This window comes from Numenius arquata, chromosome 29, assembly GCF_964106895.1.
Source record: "Numenius arquata chromosome 29, bNumArq3.hap1.1, whole genome shotgun sequence".
NCBI lineage: Eukaryota > Metazoa > Chordata > Aves > Charadriiformes > Scolopacidae > Numenius > Numenius arquata.
The window spans coordinates 2,092,173-2,104,085 of NC_133604.1; the positions used below are offsets into that span (position 1 = coordinate 2,092,173).

At 69.4% G+C, this 11,913-nt stretch overlaps 3 protein-coding genes across 5 annotated transcripts; 1 reads left to right on the plus strand and 2 right to left on the minus strand.

The window, feature by feature from the left end:
- Positions 1 to 585: 585 nt before the first annotated feature.
- Positions 586 to 2,864, plus strand: DRC2 (dynein regulatory complex subunit 2). The gene is made up of 8 exons (XM_074164984.1): positions 586 to 720; positions 805 to 972; positions 1,041 to 1,210; positions 1,333 to 1,471; positions 1,573 to 1,767; positions 1,846 to 2,064; positions 2,159 to 2,311; positions 2,433 to 2,864. The coding sequence occupies exons 1-8, from the start codon at positions 586 to 588 to the stop codon at positions 2,853 to 2,855; spliced, it is 1,602 nt and encodes a 533-aa protein (XP_074021085.1). The 3' UTR covers positions 2,856 to 2,864.
- A 218-nt stretch (positions 2,865 to 3,082) lies between these two features.
- Positions 3,083 to 5,053, minus strand: FKBP11 (FKBP prolyl isomerase 11). Its single transcript, XM_074165019.1, has 6 exons — positions 4,937 to 5,053; positions 4,460 to 4,525; positions 3,732 to 3,819; positions 3,572 to 3,605; positions 3,404 to 3,474; positions 3,083 to 3,318 (listed from the first exon to the last, which is right to left on the minus strand). Exons 1-6 carry the CDS (start codon positions 5,051 to 5,053, stop codon positions 3,101 to 3,103), a joined length of 594 nt encoding a protein of 197 aa, XP_074021120.1. The 3' UTR covers positions 3,083 to 3,100.
- Positions 5,054 to 6,693: 1,640 nt separating this feature from the next.
- Positions 6,694 to 10,025, minus strand: ARF3 (ARF GTPase 3). Of its 3 annotated transcripts, none has more exons than XM_074165022.1 (5): positions 9,947 to 10,025; positions 8,897 to 9,108; positions 8,677 to 8,787; positions 8,442 to 8,566; positions 6,694 to 7,695 (listed from the first exon to the last, which is right to left on the minus strand). In XM_074165022.1, exons 2-5 carry the CDS (start codon positions 9,042 to 9,044, stop codon positions 7,534 to 7,536), a joined length of 546 nt encoding a protein of 181 aa, XP_074021123.1. In that variant the 5' UTR covers positions 9,045 to 9,108; positions 9,947 to 10,025; the 3' UTR covers positions 6,694 to 7,533. The 3 variants fall into 3 exon arrangements, with proteins under 3 accessions (XP_074021123.1, XP_074021122.1, XP_074021124.1); XM_074165021.1 differs by having other exon boundaries at positions 8,897 to 9,086; positions 9,947 to 10,023; XM_074165023.1 differs by lacking the exons at positions 8,677 to 8,787; positions 9,947 to 10,025 and having other exon boundaries at positions 6,701 to 7,695; positions 8,897 to 9,044.
- Positions 10,026 to 11,913: the final 1,888 nt, after the last annotated feature.

Below are 11,913 nucleotides of genomic sequence, written 5' to 3' on the forward strand. Positions count from 1 at the left end.
GCTGAGCCCCGCCCACGGCGGCGCCCCCCCGCCAATCGTCGAGGCGGCTCCCAGCTCACCGGCCAATGGCGTAGGGGCGGGGGACCGGCACGGCCCGCCCTGTCGGGTGCGAGGCCGTTCCTCGAGGCCAGGGGGCGCCCTCTGGCTGCGGGCGGAAGTGGGGCCCCGCTCCCGCCCCAAAACGGAAGTGGCCGTTGCTAGACCACCGGTGGGACGCCCGCCGCTGCGCTGGGAAGGTTGAGGGGGCTCGACCGGTGACGGGATGGGATGGGACGGGACGGGACCCCTGCGGTGCGGGAGGGGGCGCCGAGGGGCGGTGGAGGACGGGAGGGGGGCAGGGGCGATAGGGTCTGGGGGTACCCCAAAGTGGGCGGGCCCTGAAGGGGGAGACAGGGGTGGGCAGAGGAAACGGGGCCTGTGGAGGGGGGTCCTGGAGGGACGAGACAGAGGTGGGCAGGGCGAAACGGGGCCTTGGGGGGCCTCTCGAGGGGGACACAGGGGTGGGCAGGGGGAAATGGGGCCTGGAGGGCAAGGACACTGGGCCTCGCCCCCACCCTTCACACCGTGTCCTCAGAGCCAGCCGCCATGCCAGGCAAGCGTCGCCTGCAGGCGGCAGCCCCCGTGGTGGCAGAGGACGAGCTCCTGCTGCTGCAGAGCCAAGCACTGGCTGAGGAGGAGGCAGCCAAGAGGAAGAGGGAGATGCTCGCCCAGTTCCTGCAGGTGCATGGGGGGGGCCGAGGGAGGGTCAGTGGTGTCACACTGCCCAGACCCTGACCCCCTCCCCACGGCTCACGGCCCCCCCAGAACAAGCTGGCTAAGGAGAAGTGCAACAGCACCCTGAACCTCCACAAGCTCAACACACAGTGGCGGGCGGTGCGGCGGGAGACCAAGGACAAGGAGCTGCGCCAGGACATCAAGATCCTCAGCCAGACCTTTGAGAGGGTGATGGACTGCAAGGACAGCGTCATTGAGGTAAGCGTGGGGCTGGCAGGGCAGGGGCAACCCTGGGACCCACCTGTGACCCCCTTCAATCTCCCCAGTCCCTGGCCACAGACCTGGAAGAGGCAGAGGAGCAGCATGCCCAGGCCCTGCGCAGCCACCTGCACAACGTCGATTGCCTGCTGCAGCTCCAGCACTGCCGCCTGATGTGCCTGGAGGAGGGGTACAACGCCCAGCTGGAGGCCCTGAAGATGGAGTTTGAGGCTGAGAGGTACAAAGACGGAGAGGAACAGGCACCCGCTGACCATCCTGTCCTGGTGCTGAGCCCTCTCATGGCCCAGTCAGGACCGCTGCAGCTTCCCTCTGTCAGCAGCTTCCCTGTGTTTTCCCCAGGATGACCATCCTTGAGCAGCACGAGCAAGAAAGCTGCTGCCTGCAGGACGTGGCACTAGCTGCAGAGCAGAATTACGCTGAGAGTGACCATGAGACCGTGCTGAATTTCCAGAGCGCCTGGGATGACATCAAGAACAAGGCACGGGAAGGAAACAGTGAGGCGCCTTTTAGGGCTTGCAAGCAGAGCATACAGCAAGGTTTGGGAGGTGCTGGGTCACCCAGACCCGCGTCTGTCCCCAGAGCCTGCAGGAAAAGCAGTACAGCCGCACACAGCTGGGTGGGAAGGTGGAAGTGCTCTGGGAGCAGTTCCAGCGGACCACGCAGAGCTACATGGAGGCCACCGAGCACCAGATCGCTTTTGAAACGCTGAAGCAGAAGGTCGAGAAGAGTTCCAGGGATATAGAGCTGCACGTAAAGAAGCTGCAAAAGCTCCAGGTTGCAACAGGGCACAGGGACGGCTGACGGGAACAGAGATGCCCCTGTCCCACTGCTCACATTTTACCTGTCCCCCAGGACTTGGTCACAGCCACCAAGGGCCAGATTGCAGCTCACCTCCAGGAGAGCGAGGAGCAGAACCAGCACGCACGGGAGAGGAAGGAGAAGCTCCTCAGGCAGCTCCAGGAGCTCAGGAGTGAAATGAACCAGGCCAGGGCAAAGGCCCATGGCAGCCTGGCCAGGCTCACGGCGCAGAGCGGTGCTGCCCTGAAGACGCTGGCACAGGTGGTGGAGAAGGTGAGGCCATGGGCAGGGGCAGCACCGGGGGGGTGGGGTGGGGTGTGCCGCTGTCCCCTCCTGCCCTGCCTTCACTTGAACCTCACCCCCCCAGGGCCAGCGCATCCTGCGGCTGGCTGAGATGTGCCGCAGGCTGGAGACGGAGGAGGAGAAGGTGCTGCCCTTCTACCCTTCCTCACTAGCAGAGGGAGAACAGCGAGATGCCCAGCGAGTCCTTGAGGAGACACGCACAGAGCCCCTGGCCCAGGTGAGGAGGCAGCGCCGGGGTCCCAGGCGCTGCCGTAGGGTCAGGATCTGGCCGTGGGGACAGTCGGTTGGCATTTGGGCAGGCTGGGAACCCCCTGCCCTCCTTCCCACCTCTCGCGTAGGCCATGTGGGACTATGTGGGGCTGGAGCGCTTCTGGCAGCGGTTCAGCAAGGCGAAGCTGGAGGAGCAGGCACTGGAGCAGGAGCAGGCGGCCCTGAGGCAGAGGAACCAGTGGCTGCGGGAGCTGCTCCGGCAGTACCTGGCAGGGATCTCCATCACCCAGGAGATGCTGGACCAGCCCAACCCGCTCCTTGCTGTTGAGCACAAGAAGAGCTGTGTCCCCAGGAACTTGCCCCATGCCAAGGTGGGGCGTGCACCCCAACAGCCTCCTGGGAGGGGGATGGCCACCCAGATCCCATCCATAGCTCTGCGAGCACCAGCTGAGAATCCCCCTGTGTCCCCCCAACGAGACCAAGACACCCTGCCTGGCACTTGGGGGCACTGTGGAGACCGTGACTGCCTGGAAGTGTCGTTAAAGAGCTAAACTGTGCCCAAAAACATGTGCCAGGGTCTTATTTCTGGGACTCGCTGAGCTTTGTCAGGGCAGGCGTGGGTCTGTTGGCTCCCACGCAGGTCTGACATGTCACCTCCTCAGCCCCAGCAAGGCCAGAGCGGGCAGGGAGGTCGGGGTGGCGTGCACAGCCCCTTTCTGCTGCTGTGTCCCCCTGCACCACCCTCGGAGCTGGACAGGGCAGACACAGAGCAGCCATGGATGCCAAGGGGAAGGTTTTATTTCTTTTTGGCTTTGTTCCTCTTCTCCTCCTTCAGCTTCTTCTTGGAGAGCTTGGGGCTGCTGGCCTTGCGGTAGAGGTGGTACCCGATGAGCCCCAGCAGCGCTGGCACCAGCCCCAGGCACAGCAGCGGCACCACCTCATTCACCACCTTCTGCCAATAACTGGCCTGGGACAAAGCCACCAGCTCCACCTCGAACCGCAGCACCGCATCGCCTGGAGGGAGGGGGGGGCAGAGAGCCTGAGCGGGGGCCGGGGGGACTGGCAGGGAACCCACGGGGACTCTAAGGGCTGTGCTCACCTGGGATGGTGGGAGGGGAGCCTCGCTTGCCATAGGCCAGGTGTGGGGGGATGATAGCTCTCCGCTTCTCCCTGCCGTGGCAAGAGACTGTCAGCACCGGTGCCCTGTGGGGCCAGACCCGTGCCAGACCTTGGCGGGGGCTGCTGCCCACCCCCTCACCCAGCTTACCCCACACACATGTCCAGCAGACTCTGCTCCAGGCCTGTGAGAAGAGGGGGGAGAGAGGTGAGCGGGGCCGGCCGGGGGCAGCCTGCTCGGCCTGACTGATCCCGGTTAAGGCCCCTGCCCGCCGCAGGCTCCCTCGGTGCCCCCCCGCCCCCCTGCTTACCAGGGATGACTTGGCGCTTGCCCAGCTCCACCTGGAGCGGGTCCCGGCTCAGCGAGGTGTCTATGATCCGGCCATCCTCCAGGCTGCCCTGTGGGGACACAGGCACCATCACCCCTGGGGACACAGCGGCAGTTCTGCCCTGGGGCTGTCCCCATGCGGGTCCCAGTGTTGTCCCACTGCCGCTCTGGTGCTGAGCCCATTGCCTCCCACCCCGGCCAACACAGCACCCCTGTGCTGATCCCAGTGCCAGTCCCAGTGTCACCCCCATGCTAACTCCAGTGCCACCCTGGGGACATCCATCCCACTCCCAGTGCCATCCCAGAGCAATCCTTGTGTTGGTCCCAGCGCCAACCCATGCCCATACCGGGGCTGCCCCCATGCCAGTCCCAGTGCCACCCCTATGCCATCCTGGGGCTGTCACCATACCCATCCCTATGCCCACTCCAGTGTTGACCCTATGCCAGGCCCAGTGCCACTCCAGCGTCACCCCCATGCCCCCCTCGGTACCACCCTACTGCCATCCCCACGCTTGCCCCGGTGCCATCCCCACACCCAGCCAGCCCCCCCACCCCCCCGGTACCATCCCTACGCCTACCCCGGAGCCGCACCGGTGCCTGCCCAGTGCCACCAAGGCCACCCCCACCCCCCGCCGGTGCCGGAGCCGCCCCTGCCCGCCCCGCCCGGCAGAGCGCAGTGCTGACGTGTTCCTCCCGCCGCCCGCCCCGCACCGTGTAGTGGATGTGCACCGTGTCCCCCGGCGCCGACAGCTCCGTGCAGCCCTCGGGAGGGGGCACCTACAAGGAGAGTGGTCACGGGGGGCTGGGCACCCCCCGCCTTGGGAGTTCACCCACCCCTCAACACCCGCGTCCAGCGGTTCCCCCGAGCGCTCTGGGAGTCTAACTCCCTCCCGGACCCCCTGTCCTTTTGGTGCCCCGTGGTCCCCCTCCGCAGTCGGGTAGCCCGATGCCCCCCCGGCGCAGCCCGGTCTCCCCGGTGCCCCCTACCTCCGCCGCCCGGTCCTCCCGGTGCCCCGTGAGCCCCCCGCCCAGGCCCGGCTCCCCGGTACCCCCTTGTACCCCCGGGCAACAGCGTCCCGCCGGTGCCACCATCCCCCGCCGCGCCGCCGGTCCCACCCCGGTCCCAGCTCCCCGTCCACAGGGGCCGCCGGGGGTCCCCGGTCCCCCCCCGCTCCCCCCGGGGCTCACGAGCGTCTCCAGCCGCAGCCCCCGGTCGCCGCTTTCGGTTTCGCTCTCGGCGGCGCGGGTGAGCGGCGGCGGCGGCAGCAGCAGCGCCAGCAGCAGCAGCGCGGCGGGGGACGGCATGGCCAGGCTGGCGGCGGCGGCGGCGGCACCGGGACTGCCCCGCCCTGCCCGGCCCGGCCCCTCCCCGGGCCCCGCCCCCCGCCGGCACCGGGCACCGGGACCGGACCGCGGGACGGGCAACGCGCCGGCGGAGCCGTGGGGGGGGGGGGGGGGGTGTCCCCGGGCCCGGCCACCCCCTCGGTGCCCGGAGACGCGCGCCCGTCCGCTCTCCGGCGCCACCCAGCACCGGGCGTCCGTCTCGGCCCAGGGACGGTCCCGGCGCTCCCGCCCACCTCGGGCGGGGGAGCTCGTCGCAGCGCACCGGCTGGGTGCAGCACCCCCTGTCCCGGCACCGTCGAGACTCGGTACCAGCAGGCGGCAGCAAAGCCTGGAGAAACTGCCACCCACCCGGGTCCGGGACCCTTCTCTGGTACCCACTGGAAACCAACATCCTTCCCTGGAACCCACCCCGGTCCAGGATCCCTCCCTGTCACCCACCTGGGTTCAAGACCCATCTCTGGCCCAGCATCCGTCCTGAGCACACATGAAGGTCCAGCATCCTTCCCCAGCACCTAGCGGGTGCAAAGCATCCCTTCTCCCAGCACCCCTTCCAGCCCCCCTGGCTGTGTGGGACGAGGGAAGCTGAGCCCCTCACCAGGGAGGAACTGGACTGGGGAGCCCTGGGACCCATGTGGAGCTGAACCTGCCCCAAAGCCGTCACGTCCCCATGGCAGGGGCTGCTGCACAGGGCTGGGGGGCATGTCGGGGAGCGCCGGCATATGGGGAATCTGAGCTTGTGGGGGTCAACCCTGGCTCACTGGGGTCACACTGGCACAACGGGGGGCAGCTGGGCTCCCTTGCCCCATGCCGGCAGCAATGGCCCCATTGGTGGTGGTGGCGGTGGCCCCGGTGGCTGCAGTAGTGGCCCCGTTGGTGGAGGTGCCGGTGCAGGCCCCAGTGCAGCTCCCAGACGACGGCATCGGCACGCTGGCCCCACCGGCACACCCACATACCAGCCCGGTTGCCAAGAGGTGGGGAAGCAGGGCTGGCGGCTGGAGGCCGAGGTGCTAATGGGATTAGGGCCACTGGGTCAGCGCCGGGCTGGCCCCCGCTAGACAAAGCCGCTGGGCCGGCTGGCGGGAATGCGCCAGTGCCAGCTCCGTGGCTCTCAGCCCACTGGGGAACCCCAGTTACCCCCGCTTCAGCTCCCCCCGACAGGAGGAACCCAGGTGTCCGGGCAGCCAGCATCGCACCCCGGCTTGGTGGGGTCCTGGGGGCCAACAGCCCCCCAGCCACCAACCTAGAGGGGACAGGGGGATGGGGACAGTAGCACTGGCCCCAAATGGGACTCAGCCAGTCCCCTGGCCCATGTCGGGGGGTGAAACCGGGTGGGGGGGTCTGAGCACCACTCACGCCCATCCCAGCACTGGCACCGTCCCCACGCCCCGGTTGGGATTAGCACTAATGGGATTTACCATTTCATCCAATATTCCCCTAAAGATGAGCCTGGGAAGGGGGAGCCCCCCCTTGCCCTCCTGCCAGCCCCCCTCATCCCACTAAGCTCTTTCTAATTAAAACCAGCCTGGGGCTGTCCATCACCGTCCCCCTTGGTGGGACTCCCGCGCTGGGGGGCTGCGGAAGAAGAGCTGTGGGGCAGCGCTACATAAAACATGTTTAATATCCAAGGGGGGGCCAGGGGTCACCCACTGTCTCAGGCGCGGGGAAGGGGGGGGGGGGGGGGTGAGTACACACATCCCCAGACGGGGCAGAGCCGCAGCAACACGTCACACCAAGCACAGACCGGGGATATAAATACGGTGCTGGGGGGGTGTGGGGAGTACAGTACGGGGCCGTCCATCCGTGAGGGGCAGGGACATACAATCACTATGCTGGCATGGGGTTGGGGTGCGGGCAGCCAGGGCAGGGGGGAGCACATGGCTGGGGGGACTGTGGGGGTCCCAGCAGCCCCATGTCTCCCCCTGTGGGGGTCGCACTGCAGGGAGAAGACCTGCCTCGAAGTGACATGGGGGGCCAGGGATGTGTGGGACCCCTGGGGGGGGCACACTGGGCCGGGAGGGGGTGCTAGGGAAGGTGTGTGTGTATGTTTATGGTCCCAAATGCCCCTTGCGGTCCCGCTGCCCCCACATTTGGTCCAGAGGAAGGCGAGGGGTGTGGGGACATGCACGGGGATGGGGTGCCCCGGTACAGCCCCCCCCAGGTAGGGCAGCACCGAGATGGCCCCCAGCCCCCATCCCACTCCCCAGGGCTCTGCCCCCGCCCCCCCAGATACGTTATATATAGCTATATTTCCACACACGCACACACGAGATCCGAGGGGAACCGAGGAGACCCCAAAAAAAGGCGAAAAACCCCACAGCAACCAGTGCCAGAAGAAAGCAAAACCCAACCGGGGCGGGGAGAGGGCGGCCGGGGGGGGCCTGGCACAGCCCTGGAGGGGGCCAGGGGCGCAGGGCGGGGGGGCCGGCCCAGTGGCCGCCCGCTCACTTCTTGTTCTTGAGCTGGTTGGCGAGCCAGTCGAGGCCCTCGTAGAGCCCGTCCCCGCTGGTGGCACAGGTGGCCTGGATGTACCAGTTACGGTGGCGCAGGGAGTGCAGCCCCAACTTGTCCGTGATCTCCGCCGCGTTCATGGCGTTGGGCAGGTCCTAGGGCAGAGATGGGGTGACACGCTGGCCCTGAGACCACAGGGGTGGGTGCCATGCTGCCGCAGGGGCTGACAGCAGCCCCGATACCACAGGGATGGGCACTATTGTGCTACGGGGGCTGGCACCAGCCCTGATGCTGTGGGGAGGAGCGCAGGCCTGCCATGGGAATGTGAGACGCCAGCCTTGATGCCATGGGGACAGGCATGGTCCAGCCAGAAAGACGTGTTAAAGACCAGCCCTGACGCCATGGGGATGGGCACAGCCTCACCACAGGGGCTGTTTAACAGCAGCCCTGACACCATGGGGATGGGCACAGCCTCACCACAGGGGCTGTTTAACAGCAGCCCTGACACCATGGGGATGGGCACCAGCCCCGATGCCAGAGGTAAGAGCGTGGGGCTGCCACCAAGGTGTTAAACACCAGCCCTGCTGCCACAGGGATGGGCATGGTCCAGCCAGAGGGAGTATTAAACACCAGCCTTGATGCCATGGGGATGGGCACACCTCTAGGATGAGGGCTGGTAAGATCCAAGCCCCAATACCATGGGGATGGGCATGGTCCAGACAGAAAGGCTGTTAAATATGAGCCCTGATGCCACAGGCACAGGCACGGTCTTGCCACAAGCTTTGCAAGATACCAGCCCCGAAACCCCAGGGATGGGCATGCTCCTGCCACAGGCACCCAGACACCAGCCCCAGCACCCCAGGAACGGTACCGGTCCCACCATAGGGGCTCCCAGACCCACCTGCTTGTTGGCGAATACGAGGAGGACGGCATCCCGCAGCTCGTCTTCCGCCAGCATCCGCATGAGCTCCTCCCGTGCCTCGTTCACCCGCTCCCGGTCGTTGCTGTCCACCACAAAGATCAGCCCTGGGGACAGTGAGTGGGCGCTGCTGGGACCACAGGATCCAGCTGGCCCCGTGGCCACCCCAAGCGAGCCCCTTCCCCCTCCCCCCGCCGCAATCCTCAGGGGAACCTACCCTGGGTGTTTTGGAAGTAATGCCGCCAGAGGGGCCGGATCTTGTCCTGCCCACCCACGTCCCACACGGTGAAGCTGATGTTCTTGTACTCTACCGTCTCCACATTGAACCCTGCAGGGAGCGACAGCGGAGGGAAACTGAGGCACGCAGGGCTGCGAGCCCCCTCCCAAGGAGCCCTGATGGGGAGGGGCCCCCGCCTGGTGGCCCCCACCTCACACACCTATGGTGGGGATGGTGGTGACAATCTCCCCCAGCTTCAGCTTGTAGAGGATGGTGGTCTTCCCAGCAGCGTCCAGCCCCACCATCAGGATCCGCATCTCCTTCTTCCCAATCAGGCTCTTCAGCAGGTTCCCGAAGATGTTGCCCATGGTGACGGCGGCGCTGGCTCCGTCCGCAGGCGAGGCCGGATCCTGCAGGCGCACGGGGCCGGCGCTGGGGTGGGGGGTGGCCCTGAGGAGGGGGGGCTGTGGGGCTCCCCTGTGCTCCGGGGGCTGCAGGGATCAGGGACCCACACGTCCTGGGGGAGGGGCCAGGGCCGGGGCCACACACTCCATGGGGGCTGCCTCTGCGTGCAGCTCAATGTGGGGGGGCCATGCTGGGGGTGGGAGCCTCCCCCCCGCGCTGCACTCTACAAGGGGATAGGCCAGGGCTCTGCAATGGAGGAAACTGAGGCGTGGGTTCCCAGCCCTCCTCGGGGGGGGGGCCACAACCCCCAACCCGACAACCCCTGCACCCCCCCCATTCACGGCCCATTCACGGCCCCCCGACTCTGCAGCCACCTCGAGCGCCCTCCGCCGCCCCCCCTCCCGCACCGCAGCGCGCTCCTCCCGGCCGTGGGCTGCCGCCCCCCCCGCAGCCCCTCGGCGCAACGCCCCCCGAACTCACTGCACGCCCCCCCCGGATCGCAGCACACACCACCCGATCGCACGGCGCCCCTCCACCGCACCGCCCCCCGCCTCGTATTGCAGCGCACCCCCAAATTGCCGCCCCCCGCCCCGTGCTGCACTGCCCCCCCCGCCGCATCACCCCCGCACGCCGCACCGCCCCACAGGCGCTGCCCGCACCCCGCGCCCCTCCCGCTGCACCGCATCACCCCCACACCCCGGTGCGATGCCCCCCCCCCCCCCGGTGCTCCGGACCCCCAACGCACCGTGCAGCCCCAACTGCGCTGCAGCCCCCCCGCACCGGTGCGGTGCCCCCCCTCCTCCGTCACAGCGCACCCGCCGATGCACGGCGGCCCGGACCCCCCCCGGCGCGGACCCCCCCGCACCTGGTGCCGGTGGCGCCCCCCGCCCGCAGCTGACTCTGCACCGCTCCCGCCGCCGGAAGCGGAGGCCCGATCGCACCGATCTCGCGAGAGTTCCCGGTGCCCCCCCCCCCCACCCCCACCCGCCCCGCTTCCCGCCCCCCCGCCCCCCTCGCACCGGGCCCGGGGGCGCGCGCGGGGAGGGGGGGCGCCGAGCTCGCGAGAGCCGCGAGCCGTTTCTATGGCAGCGGCTGCAGCAGTGCGGAGGGGGGGGCGGCACCGGGAGGGGTTGCACCGGGGGGAGTGATGAGAGCAGAGGGGTCCCCGTGCCCCCTCCCCACCTCGTGAGACCCCTCGGGGGGGGGGGGGGCACGGGAGGGGGGAGGGGGAAGGTGCCCTGTGCTTCACCGGGGGGGCGGGGACCCCAATTACCACAAGGTGGGGGGGGACAGGGGACCTCAGTAACCGCACGGGAGGCCCGGGGACGCCCTCCCCGCACAGAGTCCCCCCCGTCCCGGTGCGGTACCAGCGGTTCCGGGGCCATCCCGGTGCTCTCGGGTCGGGCAGGGGCTGGCAGCGGCCGCGGGGCACCCCCGGTCCCGTGTCCCCCCGCCTCGATCCGCCCAGCTGTCCCGCTGTCCGTCCGTCCCTGCTCGGTGCGGCGGGATGGGATGGGTCGGGACGGGCGGGCCTCCCCGCCCCGGGCAGGTAAGGGTGGCCGCCCCGTGGTCACCGGCAGTACCGGTCGCCCCGACGACTACGGGACCCGCTCCGCGCCTCCGGGCTCCCGCGAACACCCCGAGGCCGGGGGTGTCCCGGGCATCGCCCCCCCCCCCGGGGGCCGCCGTCGGACTGCGCGGGGGCAGCAGAGGGCATGGCAGGGGGAAGCGAGGGCACCAGGGGGGTGCTCGGGGCAGCAGGAAGCGGCGGGGGACGGGGCGGGGGTCCGAGGGTAGCGGAGGGTGGGTGGGGGTGGTACCGGGATAGGGCGGAGGGGAGAGTAATGTTTGGGCCCCGCCGCCGGTGGCATGGCCCCGGGCAGGGCCCTCCCGGCCGCGCCCCGGGGCCTCCCCGCGGCCGCTGACCTCAGCCCCGGGAGCCCCGACGGGGCGGCGGCCCGAGGGCGCGGACACCGCCTGGCTCGGCCGGGAACCGGGGCGGGGGGGGGCTGGAGCCGCCGTCCTGGAGCAGACCCCGCGGCGGCCCCGAGCCCCTCCCGGGCGAGGGGAGGGGGTGACGGTACGGGGGGGGGGGGGAGGAGGGCGGGGATGCCCGGTGCGAGACCCCCCTCCGCCGCCGGCCCGGGCTTTGTCCGTCCTTGAATTGAAATCGTGAGCGGCGGCTCCGGGCCGTGACGGGCGAGCGGGGCTAATCCGTCCCCGCATGACTGGTCCGGGGAAACCGCCTCGGGGGGATTATCGCCCCCGCACCCCGCCACAACGCGGGGCTCAGCTCAGCCCGCCCCTCGTCCCGCCCGGCCCCGCACCGGGGAGTTCACACCCCCACCATCGTCTCGGGCGGGGGACAGCAGGGACAGACCTGCGTCCCCACCGAGACGCGTGCCAGCACCGACCCTGTGTCGACCGTGCCCTGACTGTGGGCACGACAGGCTGCCCCCCCGGGCGGGCACCCCCCTGTCCTTCCCTCCATCACCGCACATCCTCCATCCCTCCCATCATCCCTCCATGCGTCTCCCCATCCCTCCCTCCCTGCATCCCTCCATCCTGCCATCCCTCCATCCCTCCCCCCGCTCCATCCCTCCCTCCGACACCCAGTGCCGGCCCAGGCCGGGCTCCCCGGGGCAGGGGGAGCCGTGCGGGGCCATGCTCCCACCCACGGGGGTTTCACGCCAACGGGCACGTTCGCGGGGGGCCCGAGGTGCATGGTTGGTGGTCGGGCCCCGTCGCCAGCCCGGCCCGGCTCGGCCCGACCGGCTCTGCCGCCGGGACAGCCCTGCCCCGAGCGGCGAGAGGACGCGGCCGCCCCGTCGC

Bases quoted from the DNA above. Each gene is read 5' to 3' on its own strand.
- DRC2 (XM_074164984.1), top strand. From the start codon at position 586: ATGCCAGGCAAGCGTCGCCTGCAGGCGGCAGCCCCCGTGGTGGCAGAG. The intron at 973-1,040 runs GTAAGCGTGGGG...CAATCTCCCCAG, and splicing joins GCAAGGACAGCGTCATTGAG to TCCCTGGCCACAGACCTGGA. The intron at 1,472-1,572 runs GCACGGGAAGGA...GTCTGTCCCCAG, and splicing joins GGGATGACATCAAGAACAAG to AGCCTGCAGGAAAAGCAGTA.
- FKBP11 (XM_074165019.1), bottom strand. From the start codon at position 5,053: ATGCCGTCCCCCGCCGCGCTGCTGCTGCTGGCGCTGCTGCTGCCGCCG. The intron at 4,526-4,936 runs GTGAGCCCCGGG...CTCTCCTTGTAG, and splicing joins GGCTGCGGCTGGAGACGCTC to GTGCCCCCTCCCGAGGGCTG. The intron at 3,820-4,459 runs GTGCGGGGCGGG...GTGTCCCCACAG, and splicing joins CGGTGCACATCCACTACACG to GGCAGCCTGGAGGATGGCCG.
- ARF3 (XM_074165022.1), bottom strand. From the start codon at position 9,044: ATGGGCAACATCTTCGGGAACCTGCTGAAGAGCCTGATTGGGAAGAAG. The intron at 8,567-8,676 runs GTAGGTTCCCCT...CACTGTCCCCAG, and splicing joins TTACTTCCAAAACACCCAGG to GGCTGATCTTTGTGGTGGAC. The intron at 7,696-8,441 runs GTGGGTCTGGGA...TCTCTGCCCTAG, and splicing joins TCGTATTCGCCAACAAGCAG to GACCTGCCCAACGCCATGAA.